Here is an 18421-nt window from a genome sequence, read left to right on the forward strand (position 1 = left end):
GACAACCCCACTGAGAAGGAGCCTTCACCTCCTCCGCCTCCTCTTGTCCTACTGACGGGGCTGGACCCACCCACACTGCAGCCATCGCCACCTTCTCCATCTGGTTCATGGCAGCAGGAGGTGGACACATACCCTTCTGGTTGTTTGCCATCAGATGTTCCCGCCAAAGCGCAAGCTGGACGGTGGGGTACAGCCAGTAGCTTGACGTCCCCTGCAGCCACAGCTTCCGGCTCGGTGATGCGCTCACATTCCTGCCTCCCCCGTCAAGGTCGCACTCCCTACACAACAACGGTCCATCACATCACTTGGGGGGGGGGGGGGGGAGGAATGTTCTGGCATAGCCATAATCACTGGAACGAAGATGAAGAACGCAAGAGAAGAGGAGGCGGTGAAACGACATCGGCCAATGGTGCGCTGATTAGGGCCACACCATGACAGGAGTGGCCTCTAAAAGAGGAGAATGTAAGCACCGCTCTTGTCAGTCTCGGTTGGTTGGTATTCACTCAGTATTTGGACAGTATTCGCACAGTTTTAGACCAGCACTGGCAGAACGGTTAGTGACTGATATCCATTGCTTGTTGAATATTGTCCTTAGCAAAGAACATCACTGTTTCCATATCGTCCACTGCTTGTGACACTTGTTGTAAATACATGTTAAGTACTGTCATTCTTCTTATTTGTAATAAAAACTATTAATGTGATTGTGCTTGTATTGCTGTATACCATTCTAAGAATGCAGCATCCTTTAGGCACCCTATACTAGATGAGTAGGCCCCCACACATACGATGAGGCACAATGGCACATTATGTTTTTGAAGTTTTGTTGTAAATCCTCAACACATCAAATGAACTTTTTCTCTATTGTGTTATAGTTATTGTTGCTGGAAGATACAAAGGGAACCAGCCACATTTTCCACTATGAGGTTCTGTGTGCAAATTCCACACCTTGTTTGTTTGAATGTCCATACATGCACTGCAGCCACAAGGCTGATGTTTTCCTATAAGTTTAGTTGCAATCCTTAATCAGAACTGAGCAGTTTCAGAGAGCATAAGAAGAAGATTGCAACTATTTTGCAGCACAGTCTTTCTTGAGTGTTTAACTCTGTGAGAAGACTGGGGGAACTTCTTTGAGTCATTAAAGATGTTCTGCACTGAGACCAATATCATCCTTCGACCAGTGAAAAAGTAACTGCAGGAAATTACGGACGACGATTATCACGTATCATGACACTATAACGATGATTCCTTTGGGCTGTATTGAGCAGTACAAAGCAAGTTAAAGTCAGTAAATTTCACTTTTTTACTGGCATCAGCAGATAGTAAATCATACACTGCAACACAATAAATGCTCCAAGAATTTAAATTGCTATGCTATTTGCATCATTATAGCCAAAACCACAATTTTTCTTATATAGGAAGATCTAGAATGGTGTCCGCTTGGCCTTGTGAGACCAAATGAGGAACTGCTTGAATAAAGAAGCAGCTACATAACAGGATTCATCTACTGGCAATAAAGGCTGGAGGGATCAGTGACAAGCTGATCACATGCCCCACAATCATACACTGTTCCTCATACTGCCTTCTGGGTCTTTCCATGTCAATTCAACCAATTTGAGAAAATGTTCCAGCTGATAGTCTCAGATTTGGCTTAAATTTAGCACACCAATGTTACCAAGTGTGGAACACTCATGTACAAAATTTTAAGTTCCAGAATTATGTCTTGTGAAAGAAGGTGGCATGACCCGGAAATTGCAACCCACATCTGGCAATCTATCTTCAGACCCAACTTCAGGTCTTAACAACTCTGGAACTATTCCACACAGTCCAGTGAAATTTTTACAACCCAGTAACATCCACTTAGAGAACAACTCTATGAATCAAAACACCAATAACATATTTCTGAGGGAAACTAATAAATTCCAAAATGTGATTAAAAAAAATGTAATATGTTAAAAGGTACATATTGTAGGTGCCCTCTATGCCAAATATAATTCACTCAAAAAGGGTATTAATTGTTTGTGGTAAGCTTAATGTGGCCTAAACACACACAGAACTCATCTTGCCAATATCAGTCACACAAACAAGAGTTATATGCACACAAAAATACAAAAATTAGAAAATCCGTGTTTTTCAGGTAATTTTTCAAAGTGTGGTAGCACAAAAGGGACAAAACATATCAAAGCCAAATTTCAAACACTGCATAAGTACACCATAATATAATATGTGGCAAAATTTCAACTTGTTATTGCAAGGAATTTGTGTACAATAAAAGTTGACAGAGATGTATTTGGTTAAGTTTCTTTTAACACGATTTAGCAAGTAATAGTGCTGATGCAGACAGCTTGTTTCAGATGAAGCTGCAGCAATTGTTGGGAACCATAAGGCAACAGAAAGTTAAACAATGGTAGTTTTCAGGGACTGGTCAGTACTGTTGTGGAAAGTCAGTATGGAGGCAGAAGAGTGTACTAGTGGTGCTTTTGTTCAAACAAGTTTCAGTATTGGTAGAGCACAAGCATCTGAATGCCATAAAACAACATATGTGACAAAATGTGGCATTCACTTTGTACTGTATGATGTGGATGAATCGGACCAAGATTTGTTGCTATGGAGATCCGGGATACACCCTGTGGGCACAAGAAGTACAGTTCCAGGAAACTTTAGTGTTTGTTATCATCATATGAAAGTGTTTCTGGATAATTATTCTTTCCTACAAAGAAGTTGTTTTGATCCATTTTGCATTCATAAGAAGACTGTGAAGTGTATCCTCAGAGAAATTGATATAAAATCAGTATTGAAAGTGAATCAGTGCATGGGACTTAACATGAAACCAGGACAAAAATTATGTTACAGGTGTGTTACATTGCTAAAACATGAAGAATATTCTGATAATTTACATGACAGTGATGAAGAGTATCAGCCACCTACAACAGCAGCAGATGAGCAATTAAATACTTTAGTGACTGCTCTTGGTTTGTCTCCCATGAAGACACACAAAGATGGGAAAAGAGACAGGCCCAGCTATGGTAGAAGAAAACTACAAGAAGCTCAAATGGAATTAAAACACGAATGGTGGAAGAGGAAGAACTATCTGCTCCAAAGGAACAGAAACATGCCACAAGTGCTCCGATTTGGACAAAACTGTGCACGATTTGAAAGAAAAATGTGCCGTATCCACACACCAGAAAAAAGTAGCTATTCTTACCCTTGCACCTTCCATGTGATCTACTGACTACACTGCAAAGGAATTCACTGTTTCTAGATATATGGTAAAGCAAGCAACCAAAGGAGTGCTTCCACAACGGCAGCAGGCTCAGGGTAAGCAACTGAGTTCAGAAATAAAGGTGCTAGTGTCGGAGTTTTATGAAAATAATGACTACAGCCGCATAATGCCTGGAAAAAAAAAAAGACTATGTAACAGTGAAAATGGGAAATGTACGTGTACAAATGCAAAAAAAGACTGTTGCTATGCAACATATCAGAACTATATGTAGAATTCAAGGAAAAGTATCCCAATACCAAAGTAGGTTTATCATCTTTTTTCAATCTTCGGCCAAAATGGGTTGTGCCTGTAAGTGCAAGGGGCACACACAATGTTTGTGTATGTGAGACCCATCAAAATGCTAAGCTGATGTTTGCTGCTATAAAGGATTCTGGTCTGGATTACAAAAAATGGTTCAAATGGCTCTGAGCACTATGAGACTTAACATCTGAGGTCATGAGTCCCCTAGAACTTAGAACTACTTAAACCTAACTAACCTAAGGACACCACGCACATCCATGCCCGAGGCAGGATTCGAACCTGCGCCCGCAGTGGTCGTGCGATCTGGATTACAGAGGTGCAACGAAGCTGCTAGTGTGTGACATCAGTTCCTACCAGTGCATGATACACAGGTGCGAAAAGCGTCCTGGTAAGGCAAATCTTGCAGAACACGTGAATAACAAACTGTATGGTGAACTCCTTATGGCTGACGATGAACTTGTTCCTTATAAACAATGGACACACATGGATCACACAAGTCTTGAAACAAAGCAAAGTACAGTGGAAGATTTTCTTGAAATGTGTTGTCAAAAAATGGACAAACTGACCACACACAGCTTCACAGCAACAGCACAATCGGCTTATTTCCAGTTTTGTAAGGATAATTTGAAACAAGATGAAATTATAGTTATACTAGACTTTTCTGAAAATTATGCATTTATAGTTCAAGATGCCATCCAAGGATATCATTGGGACAACAGTCAAGCAACTCTCCAGCCATTTGCGATTTACTATAGAGGTGACTCATGTGATGTGTCTGTCATGAACCTGTGCGTTTTTAGTGACTGGTTAATTCATGATGCCATTGCAGTTCATGCCCACATTTGCACTGTCATGGCATATGTGAAAAACAAGCTGCCTCACATACATTTTGCGAAATACTTCAGTGATGGGGCAGCTAGTCAGTACAAAAACTGCAAAAATCTCAAAAATTTATGCACGCATTACCATGATTTTCAGATTCACGCAGAATGGAATTTTTTTGCAACAAGTCATGGTAAAAATGTATGTGATGGTATTGGTGCTACCATTATGCGCATGGCATCATGAGCTAGTCTGCAGCACCGTACGGAAGGTCACATTCTAACACCTCTTCAATTATTTACCTGGGTACAGAAAAATATGTCTGGCATACAATCATTCTAGGTTTCAAAAGATGAGGTGAAATCAGTCTAAGAGATGCTATAAAGCAGACTAAAACACGTTAAGACTGTTGCAGGCACAAGGAGCCATTATCACTTCTCTCCAGTGGACTCTGACAATGTGCAGATGAGCAGACTGTCCGGTTATAACTATAGGTTCATGCACAACATGTGTCTTCACAGTGTGTCTGACTCAGGATTCAGAAGCAAAAGCAGCAACATACAACCATATTGCTATGTTATTGCTGTTTGTGATGACAAATGGTACTTAGGATGTGTTGCAGAGTGCTGTGAAGCAGAAGGTGATGTATTTGTGAACTTCATGGCACCAGCAGGACCAGCAAGATCATTTCATTGGCCACGTTTGGCAGACAGGTGTTAGATTCCTTTTGAAGATATTCTTATGACAGTTCCAGTTCCTACCACAGTGTCAGGAAGACAGTACAATTTGCCACTCAATGCACAGAGTACAGTAGCTAAAGTGTGGGAGAACTTCTGTTCGAAGTACAATCAACTGATTTTTAGCAGTTAAGGAGCAGTAAACATTAATTATAGGTTGTGGTTAATCTGTCTATATGTTGTTGCTTAGTGATTAAACAGTTGTGGGAAAAGATAAGAAGAGGCAGAACAGTTTAAGATGTGTTTTTACAAAATTGTGTTGTGGAACAATGGCCACATCACCAAATACATCTGTCAACTTCCATTGTACACAAATGTCTTGCAATAACATGCTGAAATTTTGAGATACATATCATTATGGTCCACAGTGTGTGAAATTTGGCTTGGATACCACTTGACCCTTTTGCGCTACTACACTTCGAAAATCCATGTTTTTCAGGTAATTTTTCAAATTTTTGTATTTTTGTGTGCATGTAACTCAGTTTTTGTGACTGATATGGGCTTGATGAGTTCTGTGAGTGTTTAGGCCACATTAAGCTTACCACAAAAATTTATACCCTTTTTGAGTGAATTATATTTGGCATAGAGGGCACCTACAATATGTACCTTTTAACATATTACATTTTTTAAATCACATTTTGGAATTTTTTTATTTTCCCCTCAGAAATATGTAGTTGGTGTTTTGATTCATGAAGTGTGTTCTCTAAGTGGATGTTACTGGGTTGTAAAAATTTCACTGGACTGTGTGGAATAGTTCAAAAGTTATTAAGACCTGAAGTTGGGTCTGAAGATAGATTGCCAGATGTGGGTTGCAATTTCAAGATCACGCCACCGTCTTTCACAAGTCATAATTCTGGAACTAATTGGCAGGGGAAACTAATACTTTTTTTACACAAGTTTTCCACACATGGTAGAATTAGCGTACTGAATTTCAGTCAAATCTGAGACTATGGGCTGGAGCCCCTGGTTGAACTGACATGGAATGACCCTTCTAGGCAGCAGTCGGCTAGTCGAATGGGCCTCAGATGTAATCCATGAGTGGTGCTTATGTTTGCATTTACTGCTTCCGCTCACTGATATGGTATTGCAACCAAGTTGGAAAACAGGAAATGGTTTGACCAAAGATCAACAGACACTTGCTTTTTATGTGGAGTGCTGAAATGTGAAGTATGGAATAGTGCATACCTCAGCTCACAAAGGCACTTCGATTCTTTCTAGATTCAAATTTGATTGTTTGTTGTTCTGTGATTACATTCTAGTAGCTGTCATAATATTTTAGTGACTATCTATGTCCCATAAACTTTGAAGTTTTCGACTACTGCTCCTGATGTCCTGATCCTACCCCATGTAACAGATATTTTCATAAATGGAGACTTAGCTGGAATGACGACAATTCTCATGTAAGATGCGCTCTTGTAACATAAAATAAACACACAGTATAGCAGAACTTGCCTGGTGCCAACTATATTTTTCTTTAGTACTCTCGTACAGAAGTTACAACATTAAAATGACAATTAAGTGATTACATGAAGGTCAATAAGATAATACTTTCGCCAATAAGCAAGCTCTGCATCGACAACTGTTACTGCAGATGGTGTGTACTAAGAATGAATGTAGGTATGCTTCTGCCTAAGCCTCAATTTCTATAATTTTCCAGCCAAAGTAATTCAGTGTTTAGTGTGTAATTTTTTAACTATTATTTGGCATTCACTCTCAAAATTTTGAGGGTCAGCCTTACTGTGATAACACACAATCCTCCTTGCAATGCTTCCCTAGGATTTTGTGAATTTTGTTTATTGCCATCTCATGATGATGAAACACACACATATTTCCATTAAAAAAGAAAAAAAAAAGACATACATTAACAGTGAATTGGCAAAGAATATCAGCTATGACAGCTTTTGATGAAAAATCAGTCTCTCTCTCTCTCTCTCTCTCTCTCTCTCTCTCTCTCTCTCTCTCTCTCTCTCTGTCTCCCCCCCCCCCCCCACCCCCCACCCTCTCTTTCACTCTGAACTGACTGACTGACTTCATTCTGTTGTAGCATGACCTGTACAGGATTGTTCATAATGTCACACCATGTTCGCGGAAGGAGAAATCACATTGCACCAAAAAATATAAAGGTGGGTGACCTACAGGATATAAACAAGAGCAACTCAGCATGAAAATGAATAAAAAAAATTCACCCATTTCACCTTTTAATAAGTTTTCTTTTCTTATTTGATTCTTATTAACAGCTTAGGTATTTTAAATATATTTGCACAGCTTCACAAATATGGGGACAATTGCCATTTACATAGACACTTTGCAAGATGAGATTTTCACTCTGCAGCGGAGTGTGCGCTGATATGAAACTTCCTGGCAGATTAAAACTGTGTGCTGGACCGAGACTCGAACTCCGGACCTTTGCCTTTCACGGGCAAGTGCTCTACCAACTGAGCTACCCAAGCACGACTCACGCCCTGTCCTCACAGCTGGCGGAAGTAAAGCTGTGAGGACGGGGCGTCAGTCGTGCTTGGGTAGCTCAGTTGGTATAGCACTTGCCTGTGAAAGGCAAAGGTCCGGAGTTCGAGTCTCGGTTTGGCACACAGTTTTAATCTGCCAGGAAGTTTCACTTTGCAAGATGTCCAAGACAAATTCCGTGTCTGTGATTTAACAGTAGTTTTTCTTTCAAAATCACAATGAGAAATACTTTTAATAGTTAATTCCAAAGACACCATCACCACAAACAAAAGTCAATGGAGTTAATATTTGTGATATTCAATTCTAATCTCTGTGTGTCAGTTATAGGAGGTAATCTTAAGACATAATTCAATTTCTTCTGCAATAATGCACCTGTCACATGTTATGATAGTGACTTTTCATCATATATACAATTAACTGTAACATCAAAACACAAAACAACTTATCCCTTGTTACAATGGAAATATTAATACATATCTGGAAAAACAGTTTAGTTAGTAAGATTGTACATAAATCATTATTTACTTCAAAATGAATTATGAAGTTTACTAATTCCGTAAGCATATTTCCCAACACTTCTCTCAACAGTACACCAAACGAGCAAGCTGTATCTTAATTACAACCAATAATGGAAAAATTATGAAGAGGCATTCCACAATTCTGGGAAATACTTATTACAACTCACATTACAAATAAACCACCAACAGGAGACTAAAGCACAATGTGTCTTTCACAGTCACAAAAGAAGGAAAATGCCTATGCCACCACTCTTAGCCTTAAAGATAGAATTTATTGATTAGAAGCTACAGAAATAATCAAGCAGTAGTGAATGTTATAGTGATTAGTTGTCCTTTTAGCCTTAAACTGAACAACAATCTGTTTCCTTAAAACTGTACTCACAGTTTATGTAATGGTTCCAAATATCCAAAGAATATCTAAACACATGAAATGTACCAGCTAGTGAAATACAGGTTTGCAACAAATGAATACCACAAATTACACCAACAAGACATCTATGGATTTCTCTATTAACATCTCAACATAGGAAATACATCAGCTACAGAAGATCAAAAACTGATGAGTTCAAAATTCACCTCACCTCCTAGCACCATAGTCAGAGAGAATAGATGATGACCGGTAGTAATCATGATGATGATACTGTCCTGTTCTGTATCTGCAAGAGCATGGTCTACATCAATTAATGCAATGTAAATGCAAAGCAATATATCAGCAACAGTATTATCTTATGTTAAAGACAATAAAATGAGCATGTCATCATCTGCTGCTGAAGAAATAACTATAAGTGCAATGGACAACTGGTACCCATGTGTGTATTCTTACAATGACTGGACTATAACACTGACTTGCAAAGGCTTTTCATTATAGAAAGAGTACATCCATTAATCAAATCTGTGATACCATGAGGCACTGTGTAACAAGTACTTCACAATATTTTGTACCCATAAAATCAATACTAAATCATCTAACAATTTTAATTTATCCAAAATGTGCAGGATCCTCGGGTCTTGAGACCCTGGTCATAGAACTTTTGAAATAAAAATCAGTTGTAGTTTCTTTTTACACAAATAAACAAATAGTAGAAATACAAAATATTATAACATTAATTCAAATACAGCTTCCATAATATATTACACTCATTACCAGAAGCTTAAGAATGTGAGCTTAAGAATGAAACATAGTCAGCACTCTCCTGAAACAATTTAATCAAGTTACAGAAAACAAATCACGATGACCAAGTTAGATAACAAATCGGTATCCTCTTGAACAGGGAACAGGGGTGCAGCATTTTATGGCTTTACTATCTGCCTTTGGTTTGAATGAACTAGCATGAGTCTAACTAAAGCAACCTGAGTTACTAATGTGAAATAGGGTGAATAAAGGAGAGAGGGAAGTGGTAGGGCCAGATACTTTCACCTTGGACTATGTTTTTCCACTATCAGATTTTGAACTATTAAATAGTCTGCTTAAAATAAAGATAACTGATACACTTTTTGAAACCTTTTTCACCTACTGATTACCATTCTGATGCAGTACAGGAATCAACGAAACATAAGGCTCTGGTTTTTCACTGTTATGTTCCACAAATTGTTCTTGTCTGAACCGAATTTCCCAGCATGAACACACACGATATAAACCAGTTTTAGTGTATGACAGATACTGACTATAGACAATATTTTGACTGAAAAGATAGACGCATTTGTGTTTAGTAGATGATAGTCTTTGTGACATCTACCTATGAGCTTTCTATTTGTCATACCCAAAACTCTGACACTGTCAACAGCACCAATGGTACCTCTCATTAACAAGACACCAAATATCATTGAGTATAGTCTAAAATGAAAAATGTTTTCCTCCCTCCACCCTCCCCCACCTCACTAGCCAACTAATTTCTGCCATAGACTTCTTAATGATTTCCTTCACACATCAAAAAAAGTACAAGGTGTACAACTTTGCTTCCGTCATTTACCGATAGGTGGCGACAATGGTAAGTAGTGGTCGAAAGAAACAGATCGCAGACGTCAGGCAGTTAGCTTGGACCTCAGTCAACATAACCTCATTCAAACATTAGTCGATTTGTATCTGCATCATAAAGTTGTTCCTGATTGAAAATCTCAGTTTAAAAGCCTAATTCTCATCATTTGCGGGAGGTGTTACTGTTTTGTTTCAATATGATGAAGACAGCGGCTGTGTCTCAACAAATGCTGTCAAGTACGTATGGTAAGGACGCTATTAGTGAAAGAACATGTTGCGAGTGGTTTCAATGCTTCAAGAACGGTGATTTTAACGTCTTAGACCGGCATTGTGGTGGAAGAGAGAATGTTTCTGAAGACGCAGAATTGGAGACATTGCTGAGTTAAGACTTGTGTCATACTCAAGAAGAATTGGCACGATTAGCATGAGTGACACATGCCATTCAAAATGTCTCAAGGCTACGGTGATGATTCAGAAAGAAGGAACTTGGGTCCCGTGTGAGCTGAAACCAAGAGACGTTGAACAGCGTTTGTGTGTTTGTGAACAGTTGATTCAGAGGCAAAAACGGAAGGGATTTCTGCATCACATGAAAAATGGGTTCATTATGATAACACTAAACGCAAAAAATCATGGAGATATCCTGTCCATGTTTCCAAATCGACGGTCAAAACGAATATTCACAGCTCCAAAATCATGCTCTGCATTTGGTGAGACATGCTCTGCATTGTGTACTACGAGGTGTTAAAACTGAGTGAAACAATCACAGGTACCCATTATCGAACACAATTCATGTGTTTGAGCAGAGCATTAAAAGACAAACGGCCGCAATACAGCGAGAGGCTCGATAAAGTGATTTTGCAGCATGGCAACGCTTGACCCCACGTACTTGGAAAAGTTAAAATGGGAAGTCCTACCCCACCCACTAGATTCTCCAGACATTGCTCCCTCTGACTATCACCTGTTTAAATCAATGGTGCATGGCCTGGCTGACCAACACTTCCAATCTCATGAAGAAGTCACAAATTGGATCGATTCGTGGGTCGCTTCAAAAGATGAACGATTTTTTTGACGCGGGATTCGTACACTGCCCGAAAGATGGGAAAAAGTAGTGGCCAGCGATGGAAAATATTTTGAATGATACATGTGTAACCAATTTGTTTCATTAAAGCTTCAAATATAGGGGAAAAAACGGCATAAGAAAAGTTGTACACCTTATACATTTACTTACTGCATTGCAACAAAATGAACAAATGTACTGTCACACTTAAGTAAAATTTTATATTTGAGGTATTTATTCACACATATACAACAGTAACTTTTATGCATGTTAAACTACTTGCACTGCTACTCTCTCTCTCTCTCTCTCTCTCTCTCTCTCTCTCTCTCACACACACACACACACACACACACACACACACACAAATTTATTTCTTGGCAATATTAGGACATACAACCTATGAAACAATCACTGGGTGTCATAAAATAGAAATTAGGATGCCGCACATGCTGCTATTGTATAACAAAAATATATGTTAACAATTGCACTAAAATACCCTAAATAATTTCAGAATTGCTTAATGCATACAACAGTAACAAACTTCTAGTATACATGTGTCACTTCAGACACAAGCTAACAGCCTAAAAACGAATAACAGTGATTTAGGATTTTTGGAATAAAATATAGGAAATTTGTGTTTTCACCTAATAAATTTCTTTGTGGAAATTATGTACGAGGCGTGTTCAAAAAATAACACGGATTTTCAAACTTCACATGTTACGTTAGTCCAATTCACATGATTTCACTTGTTGTTGTGTGGAAAACATAAATGAAAAGTATCTGCACAATGTCAGGAATATCGAATACTTGGCCTATTGCCAACTGTCCAAAAGGTTACTTGTATTTTGGTAGCATTGGCAATTACTTATTTCATACAAAAATGGATCAGAGAATTTGTATAAAATTTTTCTATGGAGAAAATGGAACAAAGTTTTACAGCTGTTAAATATTGCATTTGGCGAGTCTGCTATGAGTAACATAAGAGTTAAAGAGTATATAAGCTTTTTCAATTAGGCTTTGGAGACATTTAAAATGATGAACAACCTGGACATTCCAGCACAATCACAATCAGAGAAGTCACTTATGATATTGGCATACCAAATGGCGCACACCATAAATTTTTTTCCCGATGCTTCGGGTGTAAAATGTGCAACAGAAAAATTTGTTGAATTTTGAACAAAAACAGTGACAAATGCAGATTGCTCAGCAGTCACTAGAGGAAGTCAACAATGATGCACAGCTACTGAAATGTGTAATAAAACAAGATGGAACATGGTTTTTTTGGATATGAAAGTGAAATTAAAACTCAGTTATCCCAGCGGATGCATCTCCGAAACCAAAAGAGCTCGGCCATTGGACTCAAGAGTGAAAGTTATGTTCACTGTGATCTTCAATTTTAATGGTACAGTGCACCATCCTGCTAACAAGTTCAATGCTGTTTGTGAGAAGAAATCCACAGGAGTAGGGCAGAGGAGGGATACCATCCAGATCTGTGCCTAAACAATTCAGAGGTTTTGCACCATGATAATATGCCTGTTTGAACTTTGTTGCTTGTTCTGAATTTCTGGTCAAAAACAATACTTTAATGATGACCCAGAAGCCATATTCACCACACATGGCCCCACGTGACTTCGTTCCGTTTCCAAGAATAATGAAAACCTTAAAGGGCTGTTGTTTTACAAGCACGGAAAGATTAAAATCACATTGCTGAGAGAGCTAAAAGCTATTCCACAAATAAGTGTTCCATAAGTGTTTTGAGAATAAGAAGAAGTGCTGGCATAAAAGTCTAATAACTAATGAGGACGAATTTGAAGGGGATAACATTGATGTAGAAGAATAAATAAAATTATTTTTTAAAACAGAAAAAACAGAAAAATCCCCATTATTCTTTGAACACACAGTATGAAATACAACATTGTACACTTTCACATATCAAGCACGTGATGGTATCCTTACTCATTCTTAGTTTTTAGAACTGAAACCCAGACTCTTTCTTTTCGGGGGTGATGTTCTAACTGACCAAGCTATCCAGGCCTGGTTGTGCAGCTGGTAAGAGCATTGCCTACAAAAGCCAAGTTTCTGAGTTCGTGTCCTGGTCAACCACATAGTTTTAGTACTTAACAGATTTTTTCCACTAAATTGGGTAAAACTTTATTTTATTAGTACAGATGTACATCTTGATTTTTTTTTGGGGGGGGGGGGGGCAGCGGGAGAGTGACCAATTTAAAGTTAAGATACATCACAAAATGTTCTTGATTACATTCTACAAAGAATATAAACCATATTTTAGACAACACAAAGCTGCTGGTAGAATATACATATATACCTGTCATCATTTTCAGAGCTGCGACCAGAATGAACACTGCCTCTGTCTTCAGAGTATACACCTTGTTGATACTGATGCTGATCCCCATAATACTTTGCATACCAATCAGCATATGCAGCTGGGTTGGTTCTCCTGAGGTTTTCATAATATTTATAACTATAGTATGCCTCATAATGATAACGATCCAAAGCAGGTCGTCCATAATAACCATAACCTAGAAATGTAATAAGCACACGTTACTATCTTAATTACAGAGAGCAGGGAGATGATTGGGAATGGATGCACAGCCAGCATCCTAGATCTAGTCAGTGGATTATGTTAACTAGTCAGTAAGTCCGAGTTTTCAACTAGTGTGCCACCATCTATTAGCTCCAGTACTACTATATGAGATGACAAACAAATATGAGACTGGCTGGAGCAAATGGAGGGTGTGACCATTGCACTGAAATAGTGTGTTCCTGGAAGTGTGCTTCAAATGAGTATTTTCAGCAGTGTCGTAGGAGGCTATGAGAAAATGGAGGAGGTGATCATTTGATTAATAAAGATCCTGTGTGTTGTGGTATACTATGTCAGCTATTACCTATGATTTGTTAATATGGAAAATTTGAAGCTGAACTGTGATATTGAGCCTAGGTAACACTGCAGGTCCTTCTTTAACTGGCTAGGTAAAGTCAATTTTAAGGGTTGTTTGTTGTTGTGGTCTTCAGTCCTGAGACTGGTTTGATGCAGCTCTCCATGCTACTCTATCCTGTGCAAGCTTTTTCATCTCCCAGTACCTACTGCAACCTACATCCTTCTGAATCTGCTTAGTGTATTCATCTCGTGGTCTCCCTCTACGATTTTTACCCTCCATGCTGCCCTCCAATACTAAATTGGTGATCCCTTGATGCCTCAGAACATGCCCTACCAACCGATCCCTTCTTCTGGTCAAATTGTGCCACAAACTTCTCTTCTCCCCAATCCTATTCAATACTTCCTCATTAGTTACATGATCTACCCATCTAATCTTCAGCATTCTTCTGTAGCACCACATTTCGAAAGCTTCTATTCTCTTCTTGTCTAAACTATTTATCGTCCATGTTTCACTTCCATACATGGCTACACTCCATACGAATACTTTCAGAAATGACTTCCTGACACTTAAATCAATACTGGATGTTAACAAATTTCTCTTCTTCAGAAACGCTTTCCTTGCCATTGCCAGTCTACATTTTATATCTTCTCTACTTCGACCATCATCAGTTATTTTGCTCCCCAAATAGCAAAACTCCTTTACAACTTTAAGTGCCTCATTTCCTAATCTAATTCCCTCAGCATCACCCGACTTAATTAGGCTACATTCCATTATCCTTGTTTTGCTTTTGTTGATGTTCATCTTATATCCTCCTTTCAAGACACTGTCCATTCCATTCAACTGCTCTTCCAAGTCCTTTGCTGTCTCTGACAGAATTACAATGTCATCGGCGAACCTCAAAGTTTTTATTTCTTCTCCATGAATTTTAATACCTACTCCGAATTTTTCTTTTGTTTCCTTTACTGCTTGCTCAATATACAGATTGAACAACATCGGGGAGAGGCTACAACCCTGTCTTACTCCCTTCCCAACCACTGCTTCCCTTTCATGTCCCTCGACTCTTATAACTGCCATCTGGTTTCTGTACAAATTGTAAATAGCCTTTCGCTCCCTGTATTTTACCCCTGCCACCTTTAGAATTTGAAAGAGAGTATTCCAGTCAACATTGTCAAAAGCTTTCTCTAAGTCTACAAATGCTAGAAACGTAGGTTTGCCTTTCCTTAATCTTTCTTCTAAGATAAGTCGTAAGGTCAGTATTGCCTCACGTGTTCCAGTGTTTCTACGGAATCCAAACTGATCTTCCCCGAGGTTGGCTTCTACTAGTTTTTCCATTCGTCTGTAAAGAATTCGTGTTAGTATTTTGCAGCTGTGACTTATTAAGCTGATAGTTCGGTAATTTTCACATCTGTCAACACCTGCTTTCTTTGGGATTGGAATTATTATATTCTTCTTGAAGTCTGAGGGTATTTCGCCTGTTTCATACATCATGCTCACCAGATGGTAGAGTTTTGTCAGGACTGGCTCTCCCACGGCCGTCAGTAGTTCCAATGGAATATTGTCTACTCCGGGGGCCTTGTTTCGACTCAGGTCTTTCAGTGCTCTGTCAAACTCTTCACGCAGTATCGTATCTCCCATTTCATCTTCATCTATATCCTCTTCCATTTCCATAATATTGTCCTCAAGTACATCGCCCTTGTATAGACTCTCTATATACTCCTTCCACCTTTCTGCTTTCCCTTCTTTGCTTAGCACTGGGTTTCCATCTGAGCTCTTGATATTCATACAAGTCGTTCTCTTATCTCCAAAGGTCTCTTTAATTTTCCTGTAGGCGGTATCTATCTTACCCCTAGTGAGATAGGCCTCTACATCCTTACATTTGTCCTCTAGCCATCCCTGCTTAGCCATTTTGCACTTCCTGTCGATCTCATTTTTGAGACGTTTGTATTCCTTTTTGCCTGTTTCACTTACTGCATTTTTATATTTTCTCCTTTCATCAATTAAATTCAATATTTCTTCTGTTACCCAAGGATTTCTACTAGCCCTCGTCTTTTTACCTACTTGATCCTCTGCTGCCTTCACTACTTCATCCCTCAAAGCTACCCATTCTTCTTCTACTGTATTTATTTCCCCCATTCCTGTCAATTGCTCCCTTATGCTCTCCCTGAATCTCTGTACAACCTCTGGTTCTTTTAGTTTATCCAGGTCCCATCTCCTTAAATTCCCACCTTTTTGCAGTTTCTTCAGTTTTAATCTACAGGTCATAACCAATAGATTGTGGTCAGAGTCCACATCTGCTCCTGGAAATGTCTTACAATTTAAAACCTGGTTCCTAAATCTCTGTCTTACCATTATATAATCTATCTGATACCTTTTAGTATCTCCAGGGTTCTTCCATGTATACAACCTTCTTTCATGATTCTTAAACCAAGTGTTAGTTATGATTATGTTGTGCTCTGTGCAAAATTCTACCAGGCGGCTTCCTCTTTCATTTCTGTCCCCCAATCCATATTCACCTACTATGTTTCCTTCTCTCCCTTTTCCTACACTCGAATTCCAGTCACCCATGACTATTACATTTTCGTCTCCCTTCACAATCTGAATAATTTCTTTTATTTCATCATACATTTCTTCAATTTCTTCGTCATCTGCAGAGCTAGTTGGCATATAAACTTGTACTACTGTAGTAGGTGTGGGCTTCGTATCTATCTTGGCCACAATAATGCGTTCACTATGCTGTTTGTAGTAGCTTACCCGCATTCCTATTTTCCTATTCATTATTAAACCTACTCCTGCATTCCCCCTATTTGATTTTGTGTTTATAACCCTGTAGTCACCTGACCAGAAGTCTTGTTCCTCCTGCCACCGAACTTCACTAATTCCCACTATATCTAACTTCAACCTATCCATTTCCCTTTTTAAATTTTCTAACCTACCTGCCCGATTAAGGGATCTGACATTCCACGCTCCGATCCGTAGAACACCAGTTTTCTTTCTCCTGATAACGACATCCTCTTGAGTAGTCCCCGCCCGGAGATCCGAATGGGGGACTATTTTACCTCCGGAATATTTTACCCAAGAGGACGCCATCATCATGTAATCATACAGTAAAGCTGCATGCCCTCGGGAAAAATTACGGCTGTAGTTTCCCCTTGCTTTCAGCCGTTCGCAGTACCAGCACAGCAAGGCCGTTTTGGTTATTGTTACAAGGCCAGATCAGTCAATCATCCAGACTGTTGCCCTTGCAACTACTGAAAAGGCTGCTGCCCCTCTTCAGGAACCACACGTTTGTCTGGCCTCTCAACAGATACCCCTCCGTTGTGGTTGCACCTACGGTACGGCTATCTGTATCGCTGAGGCACGCAAGCCTCCCCACCAACGGCAAGGTCCATGGTTCATGGGGGGGATTTTAAGGGTAGAAGAAGGAAATGGCATCCTGCCTTCAACACGACCAAGTCACAACAAGTTCAATATTAAAAATATTTTTTTCTTTTAAAATAACTGGCCACAATCACTAATTGCTTTCTTGTCACATACAAAAAGATGTATTTCATTGTCCTCTGGTTTTTCCTCCTTTCAGTGACAAAATTTACAATGTTTCTATTACTTTAAATTCAAATGCAACACTTTGTCCTCATAAAACTTATTCCATTGAATGACAGACTGATTAGAGTGGCAATCAGTTTTCACAATTATACTGCATTTACCCAAGTGTAAGATGACCTTGAACATAAGACAGCCCCCCTTTAAAAAGAGGCTCTTTGAGACAAATTTGCTTTTTACATATTCTGACTAATCAAAATAACAAACTTTTATTGACTTAAGGGACTTGCCTAAAATGTTAACATTACACCTATTCTAAATTTATGCCATTTATTGATTGTCTATATTTTGATAATACGAGGAGGAATAAAAGAAACAAAAAGGAATTTTTTACAATAATTTTTATCTTCATTGCCTTTTTCTATAGTTAGCCAGTTGTCTGTGGTATCACTATTTTTAATCATCATCATCATCATCAGCATCATCATCATCATCGTCATCCTAATAAAACAGCTGTGAGACTTAACATCTCTGTTTTCACAAATATACGGCTATTTCTTCCAAATATGTTGGGATTTTTGAGGTTGTGGTTACTATGGGACTTGAGAACATAACTGTTTTTTTCTGAACACTTGGTGGATTTAACTTCTATACTGATGTGAGATGTTACAATATCTCTTGTTTCCAAACACATTGTCTGCCCACTGCTCTCACATTGGCTAGGATCAGCAGCTGACACATCCCAATCATTCCCGTCATATCTCACGGTGTGCAACAACAACATTGCTGCATGAAACACGTAAGTACACCACTGGTCTCAACTTAGACCTTTTGCACCTCCCACAGACATGTACACTATGCGATCTCAAGTATCCAGGCACCTGGCTGA

At 38.9% G+C, this 18421-nt stretch overlaps 1 protein-coding gene across 4 annotated transcripts in view; it reads right to left on the reverse strand.

Moving 5' to 3' along the window:
• The window catches only part of LOC126471409 (protein transport protein Sec16A), a 241503-nt gene that overhangs the window by 93800 nt on the left and 129282 nt on the right, over positions 1-18421 (reverse strand). For 3 of the 4 annotated variants that reach the window (XM_050099541.1, XM_050099540.1, XM_050099539.1), the window contains exons 11-12: positions 13419-13632; positions 8642-8716 (exon numbers count right to left, since the gene is read on the reverse strand). In XM_050099541.1, coding sequence (XP_049955498.1) covers positions 8642-8716; positions 13419-13632 — 289 coding nt within the window. The remainder of the gene's footprint in view (positions 1-8641; positions 8717-13418; positions 13633-18421) is intronic. The other variant, XM_050099542.1, reaches the window with a different exon arrangement.

The sequence above is a fragment of the Schistocerca serialis genome, chromosome 3 (assembly GCF_023864345.2).
Source record: "Schistocerca serialis cubense isolate TAMUIC-IGC-003099 chromosome 3, iqSchSeri2.2, whole genome shotgun sequence".
NCBI lineage: Eukaryota > Metazoa > Arthropoda > Insecta > Orthoptera > Acrididae > Schistocerca > Schistocerca serialis.